General features: G+C 35.0%; 2 protein-coding genes across 26 annotated transcripts in view; both read left to right on the top strand.

Moving 5' to 3' along the window:
• The window catches only part of LOC133202240 (cubilin-like), a 54,532-nt gene extending 38,784 nt beyond the window's left edge, over nt 1-15,748 (top strand). For 2 of the 24 annotated variants that reach the window (XM_061338016.1, XM_061338015.1), the window contains exons 7-20: nt 118-236; nt 429-584; nt 1,715-1,762; nt 2,583-2,630; nt 6,782-6,817; nt 7,489-7,536; nt 7,969-8,013; nt 8,143-8,190; nt 9,416-9,463; nt 9,895-9,939; nt 10,711-10,755; nt 13,181-13,228; nt 13,848-13,892; nt 15,083-15,748. In XM_061338016.1, the coding sequence (XP_061194000.1) occupies nt 118-236; nt 429-584; nt 1,715-1,762; nt 2,583-2,630; nt 6,782-6,817; nt 7,489-7,536; nt 7,969-8,013; nt 8,143-8,190; nt 9,416-9,463; nt 9,895-9,939; nt 10,711-10,755; nt 13,181-13,228; nt 13,848-13,892; nt 15,083-15,240 (937 nt within the window). In that variant the 3' untranslated portion in view covers nt 15,241-15,748. The remainder of the gene's footprint in view (nt 1-117; nt 237-428; nt 585-1,714; nt 1,763-2,582; nt 2,631-6,781; nt 6,818-7,488; nt 7,537-7,968; nt 8,014-8,142; nt 8,191-9,415; nt 9,464-9,894; nt 9,940-10,710; nt 10,756-13,180; nt 13,229-13,847; nt 13,893-15,082) is intronic. The other 22 variants (XM_061338018.1, XM_061338017.1, XM_061338019.1 and 19 more) reach the window with 22 other exon arrangements.
• An 8,503-nt stretch (nt 15,749-24,251) lies between these two features.
• The window catches only part of LOC133202243 (cubilin-like), a 59,897-nt gene continuing 56,240 nt past the window's right edge, over nt 24,252-27,908 (top strand). For both annotated transcript variants that reach the window (XM_061338041.1, XM_061338042.1), the window contains exon 1: nt 24,252-24,266. The gene's annotated coding sequence lies outside the window, so the exon portion shown is untranslated. The remainder of the gene's footprint in view (nt 24,267-27,908) is intronic.

Here is a 27,908-nt window from a genome sequence, read left to right on the forward strand (position 1 = left end):
AGAATAAGAGGTGAAAGATCTTACTATAAAAAAAGAAATTAAGTATTGTACTTCGTCAAGAATATATTTTATTTGTATAGTTTTCTTATCTTTATATATATTTGCTTGTTTTTATAGAAGTCGCAATTGTACGTACACATACACATATTCAAACGGGAACGTTCAGTTTGAGTTCATATATATGAAAGTGGAGCTATACAGTGGAACGTGCTTCGATTCTGTAGAAATCTTTAATGGTAAAAAGATATAGCTTTTCTTTAAAAAAAATGTATACATAATCTTATTTTTGAGACATTAAATTCCTCGTTACTCAACATTCACGGAAGCAGAGCTTCATATTTTTCAAAGCTATCTTGTTCGTTATGTTATTATGAGTAATAGTTAAAATACACACAGTCACATACTTATCAAGTTTTTGTGTAAAATAGGGTCTTCAACAAGTTCCCCCCTTATTGCCAAAGTATGTGGAGATACCGTCCCAGCACAGAATATCTTTACTTCTTCTGGCACATCTTTGACTATAAAGTTCAGCAGCGATGGTCAGGAGACTAAAACAGGATTCCTGGCTCGTGTGACACCTGTCGGTAAGCAAATAGAATTTACTAAATCAAAGGGTAGATCCTTACTAATATCAGCTATAACCATTACATATATATCTTGCAAATTTCATTTGCATATTTATTTCAGTAACACAAAGTTAAATTTATCAAAAAGATACCATAAGCTTTGTATGAGTCAGAATTAACACTTGTTTAGAAAATTATTAAGGTTTAGAGAATTTTCATTAAGATGAAGATATTTTTGTACAGCAAAAAATAAATTTAACCATTATAAGGTTAAAGAATAAACTCTGGATGCATTTATTTTTATCTATTGAAATAAATCCAACCGTGCACATTTTGGTAAAGGAATGTATAGAGCTATCAAAATTCAATCTACTCCATTGCAAAAGCTATATGAGTTACGAGGATGCTTACTCCTTCGTGGCACCTAATCCCACCTTTGATGTTTTAGAGCTCCGTGTTTGCTCTGCTCCCAATTTGTATTTTTGTATTGTTTCAATAGACTTTTGAGCTTGAATACTGTTCATTATCTTCATATTTCATTCAATAAATCTTAACCAAAACTTACTTTAATAATTGTGTTTATACTTAAGAAATATCACCTAACGCTTTAAGGTCCATTGACTGTATGCTGAGAGAGATAACTCTTAATGGAATAAATGTGTATTTTTTCTTTGTTAATTTGTCAAATTTAAATATCTTTTTGTACATTTTGCCCTGCAAACTATGCTAAACTTCTTTTTTATTTCTTTTGCAAAATCATTAGCGTGAAAGAAACATTTCACCTGAGTGAACAGAGGAATTATGAACCCTACATTTGTATACATGTATGAATAGATCCTTTTGTGAATCACTATTATTCCGCTTTGCTTGAGCAAGAAAAAAAGGAGTATTTTTAATTATTGAAATTCAATTTTTCGGACCAACTTTGTTGTGATTATTATTTACAAAGATATTGACTCTGAAATTTTAAAAATTGGTCACCAATTTATCGTAAGAATATTCTGGGCAAATGAATATTAGTTATATCCATCTCCGATATTGTCATCTAAGATAAAATATTAGCATTATCATATCATTATTATGAAATTAAATGAAAAAAACATATTATTGATTTCAAGCTTAAACAAGTAGAAATCCTTGTTTGATAGATCAAACTGCAGTTTCCAGCAGTGTTACTACAGGGAGCAGTTCTAGTGGTAAGGCTATATATGTATATTAAGCACATGTTACCAATTGCTTATTATTAGCGTTATATATATGTTACAAGGAAATATATACAAAAGTATGAATATATAAAGTATTTGTGTTACATCATTTAATACAGGTGTTATTTGTTGGAAGAGTGAATGCTTTACTCTGAGTGTGCCAGGAAGAGATTAATTGTTAAATAGGAAACATTCTTACGAACTCTATACCTCTTTTTTCTCTCATTCTAGACAAATGAAATCTGTTTAAAAATACCAAATTCTTTAAAGTTTTACGTGATCTAATTTAAATTCATCTTTGAAGTTAAGAAATATATTCTTGAATCAAGGAATGTGGATAACATTATGAGAGAATATTTTGGAATGTAAAATCCTAGCCTAGAGAGCAAGGGTTGTTATTTTTGAATCTTTGAACGGAATAACAGTAAAACGTGAATTCAATCTGTTTCTGCCAACTAATACCCCAAGTAAAAGTCATCAAAAGAAATATATAAACATTGCCTTTTATTCTGTCTGGCTTGTGAATGGCAGTGTTTCTTTTCAAGCATTTGTATTTATCTTCTGTCATGCAGCAGATAAACAATGAATAAAAAATAGGATTGACTAACTTTATTTGATTTATCAATTACATAATTTTAATTAATTTTTCAAGAAGAGATAAAATTTCATTTATCTATTTATAATTTTGCAATGCTTTATTAAATTCATGTTTTAAACATTTAAAATATAACTGATTTATTTGGTCTACAAATTAATGAATGACAGGTGTAAATTTCTTTCGCATTATGTAAATTAATCATTTTTTATTTAGCTTATATAACAACAACAATTAATAATGCAGGCACGACAGGCACGAATGGTAAGTCCAAGTGTAGGACTGTGTAAATGCATGAAATTAATAACCTGTAAAAAAAGAAATGAATTACTATAATCATTTTAAGTGAATGTTTCGTGAGGAGTCAGTTGCCGTATTGAATAATACGCATTTGTCGGTGGCAAATGATCTAAATGCTAATTAGTTAGAAAAATCATATGATGTCGAATGTTAAAAGTTTGGGAAAAAACACCAAAAAAACACTAATGAATGATTACTTAATCATAAATTGATTGTTTTGAACGTTTGTAACAGACATACATTGTATATACATATGAGAAATACAGTCCCGATTTTCTCTGGTTTTTTGAATAGAAGGAAATGTCTATGTTAACAAGCAATATCAAAACCAGAAATGGTACCTTTGAATCTTGAGGTAGACACTTTGCTATAAAGATATTTTGATTTTTTCTTCCAAATCACACATTTTCTCTTTTTTCCTTTAGAATAATACAGTCAATCTGATTGGTTTAGAGCACGTCACATGCAGGGAGACAATTCGTGATGTCTCCCTCACTCGTAGGGTGACAATTGTGTTGTCTCCCATTAAATGAAAATAAAATTTCATAATAGCATAACTCATATATATCATTGATATATAAAAGGGATCGGTTAACAATTCATCTAACGGTGACGTCAAAGTTGTCTTTGACATATTTTGAAAGAGTGGGTAAGAGAACACAAGAAGTTACTACTCTATTCTTTTTTTAAATTTAGTTTCTTCAGGATAATTAAACAATTATGGACTGTTTAGAAGGAAGGCATTACAATTTATCAGGTCTGAGTAGGGTTGTCACCCGCGGCCGCATGCGCCCCCAGGTGACAACCATACTCAGTCCTGATAATTTATGATGTTTCCCTTCAAAACAGTCCATAATTGTATATTATATTTCTGGGGTTTTTTTTTCAAACTTAGCATAAAATAGATAAAGTACCAAGGGTAGTAAGTTGAAATCTGAGTTAAGGTGATAAAACGTGGTTATAGCATCATCAAAGAAGAAAATAAATATTTGCAATGGTCAATTAGCAATTGTTCATTACTACTAATACAATGAGTCATGTGGTACACATCCAATCATCAAAACAAATACCATATCCAATTAAATACACAATCACGCTGTATAATTCCAATAAAAAGAGACCATGCTGTTCAATCAAGCGATATTGTTTCCAAACATTCATATGATACTGTGTAATCACATATTTTCTTAGGGTCAAATTTTTGAGGTTTGAAGAAAAATAATTGGTTAGGGGGGATTTAATTTCGTGGTTGAGGAACTGTTAAGAATTATGTATTTGAAATTTGATATTTACAGTTCGTGGTGGATATGAGTTCGCGGGTCTCCTCATACCTCGAAAACAACGAAAATAAAACAAACCCTTCTCGAAAATTAGTGATTTTACAGTATTGTATAACCATCCTATCTGCCACTCTAACCACCACCCCCGCCAAGATAAAGAGTTTTTGAACATTTATGTATAAATTTTCCTAAGAAATAGCCATAGATTAGGGGGGTTGTGAAAGAAATCTATGTCTTGACAAATAGAACTTGAGATTTAAAGCAACCATGTCAATGTCAGCACGAAAACTATTTTTTTAATTGTTTAAAACATAAAAATAAAGAATAATTGTCATAGTTTTTCTTTGTTTTATGGAGTAATCAATAAGTGTTTATTTAGTTATTAATTTTTTACTTATTCTTAAGTTCACCTGAGCCAAAGTCTCAAGTGAGCTTTTCTGATCAAAATTTGTCCGTAATATGTTGTCGTCGTAATCTTTTCACAGTGTTATCTTCCTCTCCAGATCGAATGGGCTTATTTGACCAAACTTGCCACAAAGCATTCTTGTGTAAAGAGGATTCAAGTTTGTTAAAATGAAAGGGCCAAGGAGAGATAATTAAGAATTAGTGAAAATGTAATGGCATCTATCATGCATCTTCATCTCGAGAACCACTGGGCCTGAAAAATTGAAACTTACGTGAAAGCTTCAATACATTGTGTAGATTCAAGTCTGCTCAAAATATGATTGGGGTAGGATGTGGCCACAATGGGCGATGAAAGTTTTACTTAGAAATACACAGGAAAAATCTCTAAAAACTTTCTTCTCAAGATCAGCAAAGGCATGATTAGTCATATTGATATGGAAGCATTCTCAGGTAGCGAAGATTCAAGTTTGTTCAAATCATGATCCTAGGGGTAAGGTGGGACCACAATGGACGATCAATGTTTTACATGGAAAAACAGGAAAATTTTCTCAAGAACAGTAAAGAATGATTGTCATATTGATATGAAAGCATCCTCAGGTAGTGGAGATTCTAGTTTGTTCAAATCATGGCCCTCGTGTGTTAGGATGGGGCCACAATAGGTGTTCAAAGTTTTACATAGGAATATATAAGAAACAAGAGGCCCATGGGCCACATCGCTCACCTGAGCACATTGACTAGGCAAAAGCACAAATTAGTTCAGTATTGAAATGATTACGGGGGGGGGGACTTGAATTTTAAACTATCTTATGATGCTTCCATGTCATTATAACACATGGTTTTATTGTACTTGAGAAGATTTTTAAAAAAAATTTCCCATATATTCCTTTGTAAAAATTTGATCCCCCATTATGGCTCCTCCCTATCCCAGGGGTCATCATTTGAACAAACTTGAATCTACACTACCTGAGGATGCTTCCATATCAATATGACTAAACATAGCTTTTCTGTTCTTGAGAAGAAATATTTTTTCTATATGTTCTTATGTAAAACTTTTGATCCCCCATTGTGGCCCCACCCTATCCCCTGGGGTCATGATTTGAACAAACTTGAATCTACACTACCTGAGGATGCTTCCATATAAATATGACTTATCATGGCTTTGCTGTTCTTGAGAAGAAGATTTTTAAAGTTTTTTCCTATATATTTCTATGTAAAACTTTGATCCTCCGTTGTGGCCCCGCCCTACCCCCAGGGGTCATGATTTAAACAAACTTGAATCTACACTACCTGAGGATGCTTCCATATAAATATGACTCATCATGGCTTTGCTGTTCTTGAGAAGATTTTTAAAGATTTTTTCCGATATATTTCTATGTAAAACTTTGATCCTCCATTGTGGCCCCGCCCTACCCCTGGGGGTCATGAATTGAACAAACTTGAATCTACACTACCTGAGGATGCTTCCATATAAATATGACTCATCATGGCTTTGCTGTTCTTGAGAAGAAGATTTTTAAAGGTTTTTTCCTATATATTTCTATGTAAAACTTTGATCCTCCATTGTGGCCCCTCTCTACCCCCGGGGGTCATGATTTGAACAAACTTGAATCTACACTACCTGAGGATGTTTCCACATGTGTTTCATCTTTCCTGGCCTTGTGGTTCTTGAGAAGAAGATTTTTAAAAGATGCTATTAATTTTTCACTAATTCTTTATTATCTCCCCTTGAAAGAGGGCGTGCCCCTTCATTTGAACAAACTTGAATCCCCTTTACCCAAGGATACTTTGTGGCAAGTTTGGTTGAAATTGGCCCAGTGGTTCTTGAGAAGAAGTCGAAAATGTTAAAAGTTTACAGACAGACAGACAGACAGACGGACGCCGGACAAAAAGTGATCAGAAAAGCTCACTTGAGCCTTCGGCTCAGGTGAGCTAAAAAGTCTTTAAAAATTTGCTTCTCAAGAAAAGCATTAGTCATACTAATTAGGAAAGTTTCCTCGGGTAGTGTAGGTTCAAATTTTGATCCACGGGAATAAGCTGGAGTGAAATAGTGATCAAAGTTTTACATAAGAATACATAGGAAACGTTCTTCTGATGTAGAACAGCAATACCATGGTGACTCAGATGAGCGTTGTGGCCCATGGGCCTTTTTAAGGGGGTATGTTTTGGGGTTATATTTTAATTAGAGCACATGATAATACATACATAAAGGACTTCTTTGAATTTTTATATAGAACAAAATTATAATTGTATATCAAACTAAAATAGAATATTAATATTGTATAATCGCCCGAAATATATCATATCAAAAAAGGTTATTTATATGTGTATAATTTATCTTGACAATTTGAAAATTTAAAAGTATGTATTTGTCACATATAAGAAACATACATAAAAACTTAAGTATACTAGTACTGTAATTTCACATTGTAGAACCCTCTACTGTTAATGATTCAAGCACTACAACGGGTATGTATTAGAATATCAGATTATAGCGCTTAAAGGGGCATTTTCTGCAGTTGTTTATTTCATTATGTTTTAATGTCAAATAGAAATATTTTAAATATATGAAAATAAACAAACAAAATAAAATAAAATATAAAATATATATTAATAAAATAAAACAAAATAATTATAAGGATATAATATGTCGGCGTAAGAGAAAAAAAATCAATTTTTTAGATTTTTAAATCAGGCCTGTAAAAAGCTTTATAAATTTGTGTGAATTGGTCCATCTATTGTATTGCACTCTGTCATAAATCAGGTGTACATACAAATTGAATTACCCACTAACATGAATTATTTCTTTACGTGTGTAGATATCTGATAATTATTGACACAATTCAATGTAATTTTTTTTTCAAAATGTAGAAGTTAAAATGTAAAAAAAAAAATCGCCATTTTTATATTGAATAAGTTTAATCAAACTTTCGCCGTGAATATGTTTCATACCTTAGTATGTTTTATTAAATATTCACTCATTCATCATTCGACACCTCTACACACGAACATTATTTTTTTTTCTCTCCCATTACTTTAGGTCTAAATAATAAACAAGTGTCTAAGATGAAAATTATCAGGTGTAATGTGTATTTTCATTCTGTTCACTGAGATTTCAGGGCTATTTATTTACATTATAGAAACAAGTACGCAACAACAATATGAAACATCAGGTAACGTCGAAAAAGGTCTGTAGTGGTAAATGTAACATGTATAATAATGCATGATCAACTATTATCCAGTTTGATTTAACGAATTTTCCTTTTTTACCTATATACCTTTCTAATCCATATTCCAGGATACAAGCCATTTTCTAGTGACCAAAAGATATAATATCTCACCCAATATTTTATAAAGTAACCAGTGTGTCTCCTACAACATTGAGATCAAAAAATGTGTACATTTACAAATACATAATTATATATCATCTCTGTAGATAAAAGTCATTAAGAACATGATTACACATGAATGTAGTGTACTGTTCGTTACTTTGCATGGAAAAAAATTACTGGCGATATTTATTTTGCTCAATAAGTCTGAGATTATAATATAAAAAATCATACTCTTCCTACATACTTGGTATTTATAAGTTTTAATTAACTATTTTTGCCACATGTTAGAAACAACTCAACACTATGATGATACCACTACTAATGTTGAAACAGGTCTGTAGTTATATATGCATGTCAAGTATGTTTTGATTCATTTTAAAAACGAGTAAGTTTATTTATCAACACATGATATGCATGTTTCTGATCCGAGCAACTGTATATATTTTTGTTGTAAAAATATAGACAAAACATCTTCACGTATTGATGGTACCACGACGGATATATACGAAGGTGTGTAATATGCATGTTTTAAAAATTGTTTATTCTTCTAAAATTGTTCTGGTATAACAATTTCATATACCTTTTAATCAATCGATTAACTTTATCCAAACGAATACATGCAATATTAAATAATTGACAAAAACATTCTAGATTTGCTGCCATGATAAACTATTCGTTGTGTTACAACTAGATCTCACTTATCCTCGTATTAGATAGGTAATATTTCTTCTACTGACATAATTCTGAAGAACTATCGCAATCAAAAAGAAAAATAAATCTAAAAATACAACTTCAAAAGTAAAGTTCGAAGCAAAACAAAAACATCTTAATGTATTTATGCATATTTTATTATATATTTTATATGTTAGCGTTTTCTTAGCTTTATTCCATAACAATCTATGCATTCAGTTAATGTTAGCCTTAGGTTTATGACGGTGTCATTCAAACAGGCAATGTTCGGGTTAAGTCTCAGTGATTCCAATTTGTGACGCCATGCTTTACTTCAGATATTCTACTTTAATACTAGAATGTATATTTCCTTGAAAATTGACAAATTGCAATAGAAAGAATTGTCAAAACGTGAGCTAATTGATAAAGCAGCTCTTTGGAGGCCAATGAGAACACCTTTTGCACGATATTTTGCTTTTAAGACGTTCATTTTTCCCAAACCAAAGCGTGCTGAGAATGTTTCCATTTGTTGCCTCTCTTTTTATTTTCAATTCTTTAAAAAGCTTCTTCTCTGCTTCTGGGCACCTAAGAAGTTTGATTTCTTGAAATCAAAGTAAATATGCAAAAATATAGACAACGAAATTCGCACCATGGATTCAACTGTATCCATTCTCTGAAAATAAAACAGAAGAGTGTGAAAACCACTATCTATAAGGCTAACGCCTATTTTTAAGGGTTTCGGTCCATTGTTTACAAACACATTCTTTGCGCAAATGGTGTCTTGGGCTCAATAGAAAAAAAAAATTAGTTAAGTCCTACAAAAGATTTATATGACTGATTTTTTAAATAGATTTTTTATTTAACGTAAGGAACATGAGAGAAGAAAGATAATTCAAAATGTATATATAAACATAAAACTGTATAATAAGTGTTCTTCACAGCACAATGGGCATAATGATAATTAGGTGTTGATCTCGCACATTAGTTTATGTGAAAGGAATACGGTATATGATAATATAACTAAAAGAAAGTATCCTTTGAAGATGTTTCCTGTGACAAATTGTAGAAACAACTACTCAGATACAGGGTGAGATGACCACCAGTCTTCCAACAGGTCCGTAATGACACCTTACATTACACTGCATGTGTATTAACGAAAGCCTAATCGAAAAATTAAGCAGACATCTTTATATTTCATTTATCGTTTGCATGTTCATTCAGTTTTTTTATAAACTTCGAATATTCTATTGAATGCTTATTTTCATAATACTTAAGATTTATATTTCATATCAAATCCATATTTAATTTTAATTTTTTTTACTTAACATAATTTTTACCTTTGTTATATATTTGTTAAACCATGGTTTTCAAACATTGTTTCAAGCCATCAAAGCATAAACTTTAAGTTAGTCGTGCCCTCTCAATAAATCTTTATACTGATGCAAAAAATGTAACTAAACATTTTTATCACAATGTTTACACAGCTGACAAGATTCAGTAAATAACGTGGGGAAATTTTGCTAAAACTACATGCTTTGTTTCTAGAATCGACTACTAAGGTGATAAATTTACAGTCAACTACTATAAAAGGTAGGGTATACACATGCTCAATAAACTGCATGGACGCTTGTTTTACTTTAACAAAAGGAATCAAGTCCCATTCCTAACCTGCCCAAACCTTATCTTTTCTAACCATTTCGAATCCTTGCGATTGCTTCCCTAGACCGTGTTTGCTCCCATGGAATATATGTCTTCAATTAACACTGCCTGTAATTTGCCAATCTTAACTGACAGTTTCTGGTGTTCAATTTATTTTTCAAAAAATTAAATAAACAAAGAGTCAAGTAAAAAAAAAGGCCTTGAGGATTTATCATATTTAAGAAATTACTGTCTAGTCTGTTGGGTATGCCAGGGCATTAATGACAGTTGGAAACGTGGGATAATTTGCATAATGGGGTAAGACTGATGAATACATTTTCCATGTTTCCAATTATCTTAAGCACCCCCCTCTCGCCCCCCCCCCCCCCAAAAAAAAAAGAAAAATAGACAGCAATTCTTTTCATTCATATTAAATGTGAGTATGAATCAAAAAAGCTGTTTAATGGAATTGAAATACACGAACCATGTCAATTTCCATAGTCCCTACCCACTGACATCATACACAATGTCAGCCCGGGAAAGTAAACATGCTTATTAGGCACTTTGACCCCTCACTTGGCGAAATTTAAATTCTGTTGTTAGTATCGAGAAATTAACACACCTGCCTTTCAAAGAATTATCAAAGATAAAACAGTTGGAAACGTAAATATTTTAAAATAAAAATCGTTATTATTAATTGCAATTTAAAAACCTTACTTGTAGAAAAGACAACAGAGGGCGTAACATCACGAACGACTACTGTAGCAGGTATGAGGAGAATGAGTTACTTGCTCTTATATTTGGCTTAACTCTCATTCCTTTATTTCCTCGTTATACTATCAAATTGAACCGAAGAATCCATTTTGAAAGTTCATGGCATGATATATTGACAAGAAAAATCTTTTGGTACCTAAAATATCCGATATGAATTGCGGAATATATCACTGATTCAAAATGGGTGCATTATCTGATTAAATTTAGAAGTTTTATGACACCAAATATAGACACCGATTAATGATGAAATATTTACAACTCAACAAACGATTTATCAAGAATGTATCGAGTCAAAATGTGTTTCGTTGTCGTGTCGAGCAAATGAAATATTTTTAGGTCATGACATCTCACATATCTTGGAGTTGAGGTCGATGCGGAGAGAAGTTAGAGCAGTCAATAAATTTTCTGTCCCTACAAAACCATGTGTTTATATGCATAGTTTATCTCTATTATCAAATATGTCTTTGCATTTCAGATTATTTAACACTCATATATTATAAAACTAAAAGGTATCAAGTTTTAATCTCCGTACGTCACAGATAAGATAATATTTATTTAAAGTCGGGTAAATCAAACAGAAAACATTAGCTCTGAAGAGCTATTTTCCGACTACATAATAATATTACATATAATACAACAATACAGAATAAACAAGAAACAGTACTTAAAAATCACACTACTAAAATATCAATATACCCCTTGATGCATTACAATGACATATGACATAGTATTCATCACAATAAGACCAACAAACTGAAATAAACCCTGTTTACTATTATCTAAAAATAAAATTTATAATTAGCGACAAGCACAGCAATTACAACTATTTCCGTACCAACTACTTATGTTTGATTTGAATTGGTTAAAAGTAGTAATATTTCTAAAAGATCCTGGTAAAGAATTCCAGAGTTTTGCGGATTCTGTTTTTGGTAAAACAGCAGTTTTCGTATATCTAAAAGAATATTGCGTTTCTTTGATATGGATAAAATCGTGCAGGTAAGATGGGCTTTGTTTGTTTAAAATCTTAAAACATTCCATGGCCATTGTTCTAATACGCCGGAGTTTGAGGCATGGCAATTTTGATTTATCCAGAAGATAACTATATGAGTTTTTGTAGTCGTCATAAATGCTCTTTAATTCCTGTATTTTTTTTTTTCCATTTTTCTTGTCTCTCTTTGACCACAAAAATGCCAAACTAATGGGCAATAATTGAAGCTTGACATGATAAATGTATGATAGATTGTTAGTTTTCCAAATTTAGTCAGGTGAACCCCTATTCTTTTAAGTACATTCAGTTGTTGTGAAGCTTTCTTACAAATGTTTGAAATATGAGAGCTAAACTTAAGTTCAAAATCTATAGTCACGCCAAGTAATTTTACTTCGTTTTCCAGATTAATCATATTACCATCAATTTCAAAACAAATGTTTTCTTTTCTTTCCGAGACATATAGCTTGAAATTTATCAGGATTGGCTTGCATTTGGTTATCCTCAAACCACTTAACTAGGGTTGAACAATTAGCTTCTAATGTATTTTTTAGTGAGATAATATCGTCGCTCGAGTTTGAGAGAGTGTTATCATCGGCATAGTTGTAGAGGTCGCAATCAGATACAAAATGAAAAAAAAAAAATATCATTGATAAAAATATTAAAAATAAAGGACCAAGTACTAAACCCTGTGGAACACCTTTGTACAATTCTAAAAAAATCGCTACAAACATTTCCCAGTTTCACACATTGTTTTCGATTGCTTGAATAGCTTGAAATTAGACTTGTAGCTGCATTTGTAAAACCATATGCATTTAATTTTGCTAAAACTAGATCATGTGGAATACAATCAAAGGCTTTAGATCCATCATAATTGCTGCAGTATATTTCCAATCTTCAACAATTTTTAGCAATATACTCTGAAAGCAATATCCTGGGCTAAAAGCTGATAACATATCATTAAAATGGCAATTTAAAAAATCAGATAATTGACTGTGAATGACCCTTTCAAAAATCTTTGACAATGTAGTTAAGATACTAAAGGGTCTGTAGTTTCCCTTTTCCAAAATACTGTTTTTCTTATGAAGAGGAACCACTTGTGCTATAATTTTCATACGATCTGGAAAAACATTATAAGATAAACAAAAATTTACAATATTAGTTACAGGGTTCAAAATATGTTCATGGCTAAGTTTAACAATCTTTGCTAAAATACCATCAATTCCAGTAGCCTTTTTCAGGCCCAATTTGTTTATGCACTTACTTACAAAGAAGTTGTAGATGAGATGTTGCGAAATCTGGTATAGAGACTATTAAAGTATTATTCAATTTTTAAGTCCTTCTTTAAAATTTAATAACCCTCGGCTAAATTCACGTTTAGGAAACAGACAAATAGTATCATTCGATAAAACTTAATTACTGATTTGTTTGTAGACACCACAAAGACGGAAGTTACGTCACAGCCCACTTTGACTGTGGGAGGTATGAAATGCTTCATTCATAGCGAGATTCCCATCTAAACAGTCTCAATCCCGTGAAACCAAATACTTTTCAGTTATTGTTTTTTTATATATATTTACGATTAGTAAATTAAGATTTAAAATTTTATTTATAATTCATTGTCAACAAAGATCATTTGATAATTGCATGAATAAAAAAAAACATTAACGTGTATATACACAGACACTGGGAAAGTCTTTAAAAATTTTGATTATAGAGGCATGCTGTATGAAAATTGTGCAAGATTCCTTCATGTTGCTTTATTTGTTAAAATATTCTAGACAGGTTTCTATTCATGATTGCTATGCATGATCACTGGTATATTATTTCAGATACTGAATTGTTTATATAGATTGTAAAAAAAAAAAGGCAAGTAAAAATTAAGTAGCATATTCCAGAATATTACCTTCAATGTGAGGGGTTTTGGACGATAATTGTCAATCAAAACTCAGGTGTCAAGCGTCATTTATCTTTTGTATTACACAGTTGTAGGAGAAAAAGGGTGTCTTTTAACTGAAAACAGTTTGCTCATAAGAACATGAAAAATTAATACTCAATCCTTTTAATTTGATGAAACTGTACATAACAATTCTGTTTCTAGACACCACAAAGGCGGATGTTACGTCAAGACCAATCTCAGTAAGAGGTATGAAAAGCATGTGCGTGTACGCAATACCAATGCATATGCATTAGCATGTTTCTTATCAAAGTTTTACAATAGTTCCAATAAATAAGAACTGTAATACTTTTTTCTGATATCTGTTTTTGAATTTAAACAATAAAATGCTTTCTTTGGTTGTTAGTACGGGAATTAATGTTGCAGCTGTTGCAGAAAAAATACATAACCCGCGTAAACATTTTATTGTTTATATTTATATCTGAAATAAATAATCATTTAAAGTAGGCTTAAAATGATTAATTATTTAATAGTATTATTGATAAGTACATCATAGTACGTTTAATTGATGGAACAGCCACTGATCAAGAAATCTGTACAGGTGATATGCCTAGTGTTGTTCATGAACTGATAAACAGCAATGGTTTTCTTTAGATATAACGGAGAAAATATTCAGTGGATGTAAATATATAAGTTTTCCCCATAAACTTTCATATATAGTTATTGAATTTAAATCATAAATTCAATTCATCAGTCAGTATCAATGAAATTATTATAACTGCAAGAATGAAACCATATAAATATACACAGACAGTGCAGAATGTCTTAATAAATTTTGGTTATGAATTTTATTATGAAATGCAGAGGCATGTTGTACGTGTGTCGTGCGAAACCAATATATATCGCTTTATTTATTACTATTATATTTTGAAGAGATGTTACTATTCACATAATTGTTAGTCTTGATCATTTGTAGAAAATCTTATTAAATTTTTGTCGACTTAAAATGTTAGATTATCTTTAACACATACATCGCTTTTTACACCGTACAGTGCAGGTGATTAACTTTAATCTTCGTAGATTTATAGAGAATAAAGATATGTTTTATCACATGAATTGAAGGTTCATCGTTTGGTGATTTTTTTTAATATGAATTCATACGAAGTATTTGTTTATCCGTAAACCAAGTAAAAACTTGGTGCACAGTTTACGGTTCCTTTAGACTCTGTTATTTACATTAAAAGGTTTTTGTGAGGTAACAATAAAAATATATTTTAATACTGCTGGGCGCTCTGTACCCTTTGTCTTTGCGTTATTTTGAAAATTTACAAACAGGTATTTGGCACCATATTGACTTCATATCAACAAACACAAGGCTCAGGGATTATTTTCTTCAATACACATTCTCCATTTAATTATTAATTTAATTTTCCTTTCAGACAATAACAGTCCTTTTATAGCTGACAGTACGGATAGCAATGGCGGAGTAATTGCTGCTGGCGTCACAGTGGCGTTAGTTGTAATCGCCTTGTTTGTGGCGGGAGGTGTCATACTATTTAAAAAGAAGAAAAAGCGTTCGATAGATATTTATGACTAGAAAAAGAATGAAGACATACAAGAGAAAATTCCGGACGTTCGGAATGAAGTTCAGTTATCATCCTCTCCAGCCGGAACTAAATGTGTCACGTGATCAATAGCCTTTGTTCTATGTTTGTTATGTTGTATATCATTTTCAATATATAAGTTTTTGGTTAAGTAAGGAACCTTAACAAATTTAACAATGCTATTTATTGCATATACATGTAAAAACATTGTTGTTTATAACTATCTCATTTGTTTATAAATATAACTAAGTTTCCACTGTTTTGGTAGCTGTCTTTTTTAAGACATCTTGTAAGTGAAAGATAACCTGACTGAATAAGTTAGGCAATGTTGAGTGTTAATCTTATTTCTGCTATACAATAGAGCATCCAGTTAAAATGTATGTCTTCATAATAAATGAATTAACTAATTATCCGCTGAAGTGTTGCTTTTCCGATAAAATATATGTTTATTTCTTTTAATATAGATTGTTGGTCATGGAATAAAGTCTACATACACTTAAATTCATCATTTATTTATGTATAGAAGTTAACACTTTTCTACATGATGAAACTTATGAATAAACAATATCAACGAAAACAATATCATTGTTAATGTCCTCGATAGCTGTATATCATTAGACGAATTGATTAAAAGTGAACACAGTTTGAAACAATTTGTTTGATCGTTGTGCGTGGACTTCCAAAGATTCAGAAAGCATGTTTTATTTTTTTTACTTTACTTTGATACTGTAGTTTAGAAAAATACAGGGCCAGATTTGTATTAAGGATGTACAACACACACACACACCCCTCCCAAAAATTCCTATCGTTTAATTTTCTTTATTTCCGTATATTTTATACATGATTATATCTACTATTTGTATGCACATTTTGGACAAAATCGTTCGAGTCATATTTGGACAGGAAGTTCCAAAGGTTACCTCCCTATGGCTGTTCACGAGGAAAAGAAATTTTCAACTGACTAAATATAAAATCCTTGTTGTTCAAAAAAAAAAAAAAAAAAAAAAAAGGAAGATTAGCCTAGCTGTCAAATTTCAGTGACTTATTCGTTTAGCTATTAAACATACAAACAAAGTAATTTTGTAGGGGTACAAATCAAAAGAAACAATTTTGAAGAATTTAAACTGAAAACTATGGTTAATCTTAGCATTGAAAAGTGCGTGTTTTTTATGGAAAAAAAAAAAAAAACAAAACAAAACAAAACAAAAAACAAAACAAAAAAAACCAAACTATCGTTTAATTTTGGAAAAAATAATTTCTTCATGAAGCTGGTTGCCAAAATAATCTTGAAATATTTTTTGTATTTTTTTAAACGACAATTTTTGAATTAATAGCGAATCCCCCCCCCCCCCCCTTCTCCGTAAGTAACGTTTCTCACTGCGTCTTTCAGACTTGGGACAAAAACAATGCTATGAATCTACAAATACACATAAAAATTCCAAGCTGGAAAAAAGCTTTTGCTTTTAAAATATTATTTACATTATATTTTATCGCAAACTTAGAACTTAACATTTGCATTTAAATGTAGATGAATATGGAACTTCTGAAATTGTAAGACCCCCTCCCCTTCCTTTCTTCTTTGCAACGCAGGCCATTCGAGCTTGATGAAACATCGGTTACATCTGCAGATATAATTGGTGTATTGAATCCCCGAAGTACTAATTCGTTCATGCATGTATGCAGATTTAATACTGACTGCTAGTATGTTTCGTTTTAATATTGTATTGATTTTTATATTTTCTAAGGATTTTATGTGCACGTGTCCGGTTTATAGTCAATACATGTACATGTATTCAGTTTCACATCTCTACGTGAATTCAACTTGCATTGAATTTTAATTTTTTTTAGTGAACGAACATTAATATATGTCAACTCCCCTTTGCTGTAAATGGAATATTGATATTTTTTTAAATTTATTCAAACAAGAGAGGGATGGGACCCCCCCCCCCCCCCAATAGTATGTATCCCTCTGTTGCTTCGATAAATAAAATGGAAATTCCGTTTTCGCAAATATTATCTTCAATGTATGAAACTGTAAATTCTTCATCTATTTTTAAATTATTCATATGCCTGAATAATCATCTACAATGGTACCAAACGTTTTGATTTTATTCGAGGAAATGCGAGATGACTTTCACATTTGCAAAAGTTATAAAGTCTTTGAGGTTCTTTACTAATATTTATTAACAATATGTACAAACACAAACTTATCCGTAGGTTCTGGCCCGGGCCGACTCCCCTCTCCGCTGCTGTCCCTGACACGTCCTGTCAGCTCGGCATCCACGTGTAGAAGAGGTCCGTGCGACTGTCCCGCCGTCTGATGTAATACAGACAGTAAGTCGTACCACGGGACAGTCGCACAGATACTACACTCCCCCCTGTTTTCTTTGAAAGGCTGGAGTCTACCACAGGAAAGAGGGTCCGGAACCATCTCCAACGTTGGGGCACTGTTAACACCCTCCCGGGCTAACTGCTCAAGAAATACAAGTGCAAGAGCAAGCTCCAGGCAAAACCACACCCAGGATTAATCCTAGGTAACAAGTCCGGGATTACTCCCAACCAGGTGGTTTGTCCGGGATAATTCCCAGACAATCATCCTACAGCTGTTTAACGATAACGGAGTGGGCCAAGATCATCAGGCCCACTCACTACTGAGAAACTGTGACACCAGTCACACCATCAGGCCCTGGAGGGTAAACTCACCCTCCGGCGTCGCCCACGCCTCCGCCTTGATCTGTATAAACGACATGCACTGTTCTCCTCTGGTGTCGCACTGTCAGACGACAAGGAAATGCAAGAATCAAATGGGGTTGTCCCCACTTCCGCATCATGGTCCTACGTGACCCCATCTATATCTACCTCCAGGGTGGGGCCTTTGTCCACAGAACTCAGTGATCCCACAGAAACTTGACCATAGGCCGCCTCATTTGAAGGTTGGGCTAGTCTTGGGGAGAGAGGTGTAACACCGATATCCTCAATACCCGAATCCAATAATGATTCCTCCATCATCTCTTCCACTGGGCCTGGCATACACAGTCCACTTCCGGGATGGGCCAAAGGCGCTACACTGTCTAATTCCCTCACTAGGCGAGGCACAGGTATACAAAGGTCTGCCTCAACTGGTGTGCCTCCTGTCAAGGTCACTCTTCCCTCTGACACATCTGCAGACCTCCTAAACTCCATCTTTATTGCCTCATCCCCAAGAGTAAGGGTCCCTTTTCCCAAGTCAGGCTGGGCTTTCCGGGCACGGAAAAACTCCATGCCCAGCAACATTGGGTCATTCAGAGGGGCAACATAAAGCTCAACCTCATGTGTCTCACTACCGAAAGTCAGGGTCACGGGTCCAACTATGAATCCCTCCAACTTGGAATTCTCCCCAGCCTGTATCATGGTCACATGTTCCCGGATTGGGGGTTTAGGCTTCAGTTGGTCATACACCCTGGTCGACAACACGCTGACCGCAGCCCCAGTATCCACTACTGCTTTCACCCCGATGCCTTGCACGTGCAGGCTAATGGTAAAGCCCACAGACGAGCTTGACTGTCCTTTGGGTACAGAGGGTTCCTCCCCTTCACACACCGGCGACATCAAGTCAAAATCACAGGGGTCAATCCTCCCCGAATCCTGGGATTCATTACCAACCATGGCTGGTCCAAGTGGCTCCAGACTGGAGTAGAGAGCTACAGGCTTCCCCGCCTCCTCTTCCAGGGTATCCACTTCCTCCTCAGCCATGCAAAACCCAGGTGATGGTGGCATCTCAAAATGCACCTTCATTGTGCCGATGCCGCATACAGGAGCGGGGAACACCGATCCCCAGCTCCTTGGGATCCAACCTACGGGACCTTTCTCCAGTGGATCCTTTTAGCCTAGCCCCGCCCCTCTGCCCATCAGTAGCCACTGTGTTTCCTGTAGCTCGGGTGGGGCAATCTCTACGGAAGTGCCCCACCTCTCCACACTTGAAACATACGGCAGGCTTCTGGTCTCGCTCCGTCCATCTGGGTGTCGGGATACCATTCCTCCGATGTCTCTGAAGGTGGGCAGCTTCCCTCTCCCTAATCAACTCCTCAATCTTCTCGAGCCTGCTCCGGAGGGCTTCAAGCTCCTCCCTAGCAGGGACATTTACTGTCCCGGGATCATCCTGTTCAGTGTCCTCACCGAGGATCAACTTCCGCACCTCTCTCTTGGCTTTAGGCCCATGTAGCCGGGAGTGCTGGTAGTATTGCATTTGCTCCACGGCTTCCTCCACAATCCAGGGATGTCCGTCGAGCGCATAAAGGCCAGCATCACGGTTCTCGGCCCCATAACACAGCCGAGGTATAGCTTGGGTGTGTACATCAGGCACACCAGGGAAAGCTCGAGTTGCTAAAGTCAGCACCCTGTCTGCCCACTGACGAAGTGACTCTCCTGGATTCTGATTGGCAGCCTGGAAGTTGAGTTGATGAGTGAGATCGGGGGCAGAGGAGCCAAAACGCGTCTCAAATCTCTGCAAGATCTCACCTAGGCGGAGCTGGCTACTGGTTTCTAACAGCAAGGTATAGTATTCGCTTGCTGCCCCTTCAAGGGAAAAACAAAACTGGTCGTGCTGCTTCTCCTCTGTCCATAGCTGGCTGCGAGATAACCTAACGAACTTGTGCAAAAATGCCTTCCAGCTGGTCTTACCATCATACCTAAGGTCCTTATACCGGGACTTACTCCCAGTGGCTGCCCTAACTGGGTATGGTGTGGTGCCCTGGTAACCAGGTGAGCCATAATGTATTGGTGTACTAAAGTTGCAAGCCTGGTTAGCCAGGACTGACTGACTAGCATAGTATCCCGTATGGGCTGCCCCATACATGTTTGGCTGCACATGTGCTATCCTCTTCCCCTCCCTTCCAAAATGGCAGGCAGGGGTATCGGGATGGGCAGAACTACAAGTCACTAACACAGGAACACTATGGTGCTGCAGTGCACTGGGCATAGCCATACCATGGAGTGTGGCTGGAGTACTCTCGCCTCGGTACAACACAGAATGGGCGTGGTTGGGTACTGGGGGTTGGGCATGCCTACCCCCAGGATTGGTGTACACTGATGGGGGCACATGGTAAGGTGTGCTTGTGGAACTAGCATACAATGATGTAGGTTGGGGTCTGGCAGCAGTCACGCCAGTGTCTAAAGATCAAGAGACTAGGTTACTATTTTCTTGTGAATGAACCAGCGCTGGGGACACTCCAACATTTACAGGGGCTGGGGCAGATATAGTGCGCGACATTGAGCTCCGGGGTTGCAAATCATCCCCAGGGAGAGAGGGCGCACCAAAATCTGCTAGTCTAGGTTGGCTCTGTATGGGTGCAGGGTCCCAGGTGAGCCCTACAGGATCTACGGGCCTCACATGATGACGATCATACTCAGAGGTGAGCTGTGCGGATCTCACAGGCCTCTCAGGTTGCTGACTAACACACAGTGTATGGGACGGTAGGGTGGGGTCAAGTGGGTGTGGTACAACCTCACCCAAGCGGCTTGGTCTATAACCCATGGTGGCAGGGCCCCCCAGGTTAGCTGTGTCTCCCACAAGGACAGGGTGGCTACTACTAGCTGGTCGCACATGGCCTAAGGAATACGGATGGTTTGATCCCGGATTCAAGGGAACCTCCCTATATTCATATTTAGGTGGGCTACAACCCACAGTGCTACCAGGTGAGCCACACCTACACGGGCTACCTAGAGAGGCCTCCAGGGAATCACTGGTCATCATCCCTGGTAAGCCAAATTGAGGCTGGGCAAACCTTACCTCTTTTCCTGACTTTCCATGTAATACACTACCCTCCCCACAGGGGATGCCCGAGTGCAGGCATGGCATAGGTGTAGAGGGACCCCCCAGGGGCAACCCCCCTCCCACGTGGCCTGACATTGAGCAAAAGGTGTGTGACGGGAGGTGAAATGTTCGCTCCCGCTATAAACATATGGTGAATAACTCCCCTCTCCAGGGTAAACCCCCATCCTACACGGAGAACGAAGATTGAGATTGTCTGACCGCCTGTCAGCCGGGCGAGTGCCCAGGCCTAAAGCCGATACGGCTTCCTCTACCGACATATCCATAATAAAATATCACAATAAATCAGATAAAATCACAGACATTACAAATTAATTCTGAAAGTTGATTCAAGAAATACATTAAAAAAAACAACACGTGCTCTCATATACCTAGCAGCACCAAAAATGGCGGCTAAAACGATGCCTGAAAAAAAAAAAAACTAACTTTGACAGCAGTACGGGAATCTCCCGGGCCCCGCGAGTTAGGCGCCAGTAAAGTCTTTGAGGTTCTTTACTAATATTTATTAACAATATGTACAAACACAAACATATCCGTAGGTTCTGGCCCGGGCCGACTCCCCTCTCCGCTGTTGTCCCTGACACGTCCTGTCAGCTCGGCATCCACGTGTAGAAGAGGTCCGTGCGACTGTCCCGCCGTGTGATGTAATACAGACAGTAAGTCGTACCACGGGACAGTCGCACAGATACTACAGTTATTTCCCTTTGTGGGGTCAATCAGGGGTCAACCGGTAAGACACTGTTTTCCCTCTATACCATTACCAACTTTATGGGGCAATTTCTTGCAAATGAAATTTGTATGAATATGTTTGTTATGTTTTTATGTTGCCCCATACAATGGCAATACAGGAACAGATCAAATTTGTCCGATAGCGTTTAAAGGTTGAAAATATTTACAGGTAAGTTACAAAGGTTAAAGTGAGAAAAATGAGCGTTACGCCGACAACGGGAGATAACTCTTACGAATGTGAAATTCGTCAATTAAGGAAGCTCCAAACACTGCACACTAAAGAATTCTATTTGTAGGGTAGTTTTTATTGAGTTAGAGTGATCTGCCCTTAGAAGAAAAATAGTATAAATGGGAATCTACAGTTAATGACACAATATCTTATGAACTAAAGTATTCTTAATGTTATGTTAGACCAAGATTAAGTAATTGAATACATTATTTCCATTAATTTTCCCGATGCAAGTAAACAACAGTGATTTCTGTTCACAAATAGTTCATTGTCTTTGAACATTTTTTCTGCAGAAATAAGGCAGGCACCCTTTGTTGAAAATGAACTAGATACACTGAATATGTGCACCTTTATATGATATATTTTTCTCAAAGCTCAAAAAGCATTTTTCATTAGTGTTTAGAGCTTCCTTAATTTCAGTGAATAATTCTTTTTCACTTTCGATACTTACTTTGTATTTATTATGGTTTCCAGTTCTTGTTTTCATTAGAACTCCTGTAAATGTAGGCTATTGGTGTATTCGTGAAAAAATATAGATCTAATATTGTCTGCGGAAAACAGGAGGAATAACAATCTCCTATGCAAAGTTGTCGTTCGTTCCTCTCTCAGACACAGTGAATGTATGAGCCTATGGCAGAGAGTGGAGGAATAACCCAACTAAGGGGAGGGAAAACATAATTTTTATACATTATTTATTTTTACATTTTTAGAGTTGTTCATCTTTGATTAGTCACCTTCTGAAAACGGTAAAAGTTTCGATTATGACAACTTTTTCAAAAGTAAAGACAGCATGCGTGGATCTAGAGGGGGACGGGGGTGATCCGGATCCCCCTCCCTCCACTGGAATTTGCAGAGTTATTAATTGGATATAATGAAGCAAATAAAAATTGACTTTCGAACCACCCTCCCCCCCACCCCCATAATAGCATGGACTACTCCACCACCACCAGCAGGAAACAGGGATTTTTTAACGTTTGGTAATGGTAAAGAAATTTTCTGGGTTTGCTATGCCTTTACTTTTGGAAAGGCGTTAAGGTTTTTTTTTTGTTTTGAATTGTTTTGTTTTGTTTTTTTTTTGGGGGGGGGGGTCGTTGTTTTTTTTTTTTTTTGTTTTGTTTTGCTTGTCAAGTAATTTCTGGATTGGAATTTTTTTTTACCTTGGAGAACCCCCCCCCCCGGAAAAATTCCTTGATCCGCGCCTGGACAGTATCTATTTGATAATTTTAAGACGGGCCTGTAATCTCAATGTTAAGTGGCCAATTGCAACGGAAAAATGCAATGTAGCATAAAAATTTTCAGATTAAAAAATGCTTTGGTATAATTACGAATACAATTTAAAGTATAAATTAAATTAAAGAAATTTAAATTAAATAAATTTAAGGTTATAATCTTTCTTTTCCTCCTTTTTAGGGGGGGGGGTATTACAAATGCGCAAAAAATCAAGTATAGGATTTGTTAATCATAAAGAAACGACAATCAAAGTATCTTAACCAATTTTTCCTTTAAATACATTGGGATTATATCGCTGGTCATTTTGACGCTCAATAATTAACGTCAAATTTAATGCCAAGTATAACATTTAATTGAAATTGCAAAAGTTATTCTCCCCCCCCCCCTTCCGTGTTGCACGTACCTTGTTCTTTATCATTGGGTGAGGGGAAAACATTACCAATTTCGCAGTTTTATCAGAGCTGGATAGACAACCAATATTTATTCTGTTATTATAGCAAATATCTCTTACTGGAATATAGACTTGAGAACATGTCAGAGAATTCTTTGTTATAAATGCATATAAAGAACGCATCATCTTGGACAGTTGTAATGTAAATAGTTGGTTTTCAAATGTAACATATTTAGTAAGAAAATGCAAAAAAAAAAAAAAAAAAAAAATGACGTCACAATCGCATTCCTTTACAAAACAGTGCGGAGTTTCCCGAAAGTGACAGAGTTAGGGGGTTTAGCGATAATCGAATATTTGATAGAAAATGAATAACAAAGATATAAAGTGTCATTCATACAAACAAAGGCGGTGCATTTGCTCCTGCTTTTGCAATCAGAAGAATGGACTGCTAGTCCAATTATTGTGCACTTGTGTACGGGAAAGTACTAACTGGGCTGAAAGAGACCTTTAGTTACAAGTTTCGGCCAAACCTGTACATATGACGTCATACATGTATGTGGTCTTTGCAATTATGACGCGTTGTGTTTAGGTGTATTAACCATTTTGAACTATAGTAGGGAGTGATCCACACGTAAGTAGAAAACTTGCATGTTTATTTTAAGAATATTGCAATTAATGTTAAGTCGTTTGAATTGAAAACTGCATGTTAAACTATTAAATTGCTTCACTCAGTGTAAGGGATGTAAAAAATATATCTAAACGCAGAAATATTGTTCCTATACCTTGAATAAGTCCATGGCCAGTGAGTCTACGACAGTAATTATTTGCTTGAGGTTAAAATACAATTATGTAAAAGATTAGTGCAAATAATGTTTTACAGAATCGTTAACCAATTTGTCAACACCCCCACCCCATCCCCCTATGACAGGAGAGATCAAGGACATACATTAAATTTCACATGCATAATTTTGTCTGTTGTTCATGCAGAGAGTACGATCACCTCTCAATTCAACAACCTTCTGCATTAAACATTTGGGATACAATTTACAGGTTTAACTTAGATCCAATATTTCAAAAATTTAAAAAAAAATTAAAAAGGGGGCCTTCTAACACTTAAAAGAAAGAAAAAGAAAAAACAAAAGATTGGCACACAAACATACATAAAACAAAACAAAAAACACCTGAATAACTGTAAAATATATATAGAAAAAATGGAAAGTTTGTACACGTTCACTAAATCTTATTTCCCGTTTTACTGCGAAAATCTCTGATTGACATGTATGTGTATTTCCCACTATTCCATATTATTCAGTAGTAATTTCTAGTTATCCTTTTCTAGTAAATTATCCTTTTTCATAGCTTATAAATTTCAAGACTTACGAATTCGAAGTTAACTTATTTATTCTTTACCTTAAATCTCCCGTTCCTGGTGTTTCGAAGTCTGCTACATGCACTTCCGGTATTATGCTTAACTAAAGTAATTTTTCTATCACGTCTAGGACTAAGAGTGTATGTGTACGTTACAGAAACACGTTACAAATCTCTTGTACGCAGGTGAGTTAAGGCTAAATATAGGCATTTCTATGCAAATAATCTAATTAAAATGCCTAAGGACTATATCTATTATACAGAGAAAGTTAAAACTTATTGTCTAATACATACTTGATACCCACGACATGAGATAGCCAGTACACATAATGACGTCATATTATGACGTCATTGTCCTCTACTACACAAGAATATAAAGGAGATCAACAAAAATGCTTCGGCGCAAGGGCATGCTCTATTTTATTTAACTGAAACAAGGTATATTTAGAATCAAAATATTCTAAATTTTGCTGGTATTGCTGCACAAATATCAACAACTCAGTCGTATATTTTCTATTAGTAAAGTTTTATGTTGAATAAGGGTAAAAATGTAATGTTCGGTATAAGTTTCCTCAAATTCCGATCAAATGAGAAAATGCCTGGGATTTGTGCAGCAGTTTTATCAATCTTTAGAATAATATTCTTAGCATTACACAATTTTTATGTAAAAATAAATAGGGTAATCCCTTGCGCCGAAGCTGTTTTGTTGATGTGTTTTATTACCTCCAGTAGGCAAGATCAGTGACGTCATAATATGACGTCATAATGTGTACTGGCTGTAACATATCGTGGGTACTAAGTATGCATAAGAAAATAAATCAAAACTTTCTCTGAATAATAAATAAACCTCTTATGCGTTTTTATTAGCTGATTTGCATAGAAACGCCTATATCTAGCCTTAACTCACTTGCGTAACTAAAGTTCTCTTTTTGAGAAAGACTCGAGTCTTGTAAAATATATACGCTTTAAGCAATCCAACTCAGTGGCGGATCCAGGAATCCTGATAAGGGGGGGGGGGGAGACCAGTTTGGGGTCGGGGTAGGGGCCCACAGCCACACCCAAAAAAATGATTTATTAAATCTTATGTATATTTTGGACACAAAAGGGGGGGGGCCTAATTAATCTGCCAGTACAACTCTAAAGATCTCGTAGGAATCTTAAAATTGTTGAGATCGGGATTTGCATTGTGTACAGTACAAACTGGTTAGTGTTTGTGTATCAAAATATACTCATTTGTATTATCCAAAACATGTGCAATTTACAATTGAAAAATCTATTATTCGTTGTTTAAAACATCAGTTTGATCTTTGAATAGTTTTGAAGGACTCCAAGGAAACTTGATGTTATCGTTTCAGAGGTTGAATTCATAATAATTATAGAAGCACATGACTTAGCTACATCTGTGCAGTTTTGATGCTTTAGCGTTAAGAAATGTTTAGATTTTAAACTGTAATTTAAAGGAAAACTGAAGAAAATTTGCTTTAAAACAGAAAATCCCATGTGTTATACTTGGGTATGAAATTTATTTCATTCGTCAGATAGGGAGTTTTAAGCATGTAGTTTGTGAATATCCCCCCCCCCAACCTAAATACAAAAACAAAGGGACCCCCCTCCCCCAGCCCCGTTAAATAGATCTACCATGTCCAGCTATAAAGCATTGAATATTCTCTCTCTCTATATATATGCTATATTTGCTTCTTGATCTTAGAGAGAGAGAGATAAAAGACAGCATTAAAAAAAATTAATTGTCTTTTCTCTCTCTCTCATAGTACTACAGTCATACAATAAAAAATCAATTAGATTCTGGAGATTCCTTTAGTTTTGTCCTGCTTTGGATTTTTAATGTCTTTTACAAACATTTTCAGTTATAGTAAAGTATACGTATAATATTTGTCGAGGAATGAATCCATCTTTTAGATCACTGTGATACCAAGCTTAGTTTCAAAGTTCAAGGTGCACATTTTCTCACCATGTGTAACAACCATGCAGGACAAACTATATATAATTAATTGTGAAGTAAATGCATGGAATACTTCTTTCTTCGGCTTCATAATTTTTTTTCTGTAATATGAATAAAATTCGGTCTGATACAGATAGTTTAGTTTTGAACACGCCTTTAAAATGCTGGTATCGCCCTATTTTCATAAGACTAATGAAAGTGGATTCGGAAAGAAACACTCATTATTATTTCCGTATACATGTATACAATGAAATTCTTCAGATTAGCTGTTTACGCTCTCGCAGAGAAATTTTGACACGTAGTAATTAATTCTTTTTTGGAAGTTGTATAAAGTGATATAAAATGATGGTAGACAGTCTACAAATGTGCGATTCATAAAAATGAAATCAAATTGATATTTAAAAGGAAAATAAATTAAAATCTTAACAACAACGGTACAGCTTTTTTTATTTTTTTTTTTACATGTACATTAAGTCTACTATTTTTTCACTGGCGTTTTGTAAGTAAATTGAAGAGCTGGCACTAGGGTGAAAAATCAAGTGATTTTATCCTCTTTACCTTACTAAAGAAAGAGGGCGTACAAGGCGAGGACAATCCCCCGCTCTGGGACAATATTTTTCTCAATTTTAAAAGTTCACGGAAAAGTTGTATTTTTCTTAAATTATGTTTTCAGTAGTGGTCAAGGCGTTCAGTCTTACGCCATACTGCGAGCTTTAGAAAGAGTTTGAATTATGTCTGAAACTCTTTTTTTTCACATACCTTAAAACATACGTGAAAAATAAATTATTTATCAATAAGTTATTCAATAAAATGAAAGAAGCAAATGTGTAAAAGATGAAATTGACAATATAATTTTTGAAAAACGTAACTTTTCATGAACTTTTGGAACTTGAGAAATGTCTTCTTTCAGCGCGAGGGCTAAAACATTCATCCACAGCAATGAAA

This window comes from Saccostrea echinata, unplaced genomic scaffold, assembly GCF_033153115.1.
Source record: "Saccostrea echinata isolate AGI-Se365-2 ecotype Australia unplaced genomic scaffold, CSIRO_AGI_Sech_v1 ptg000046l, whole genome shotgun sequence".
Lineage (NCBI taxonomy): Eukaryota > Metazoa > Mollusca > Bivalvia > Ostreida > Ostreidae > Saccostrea > Saccostrea echinata.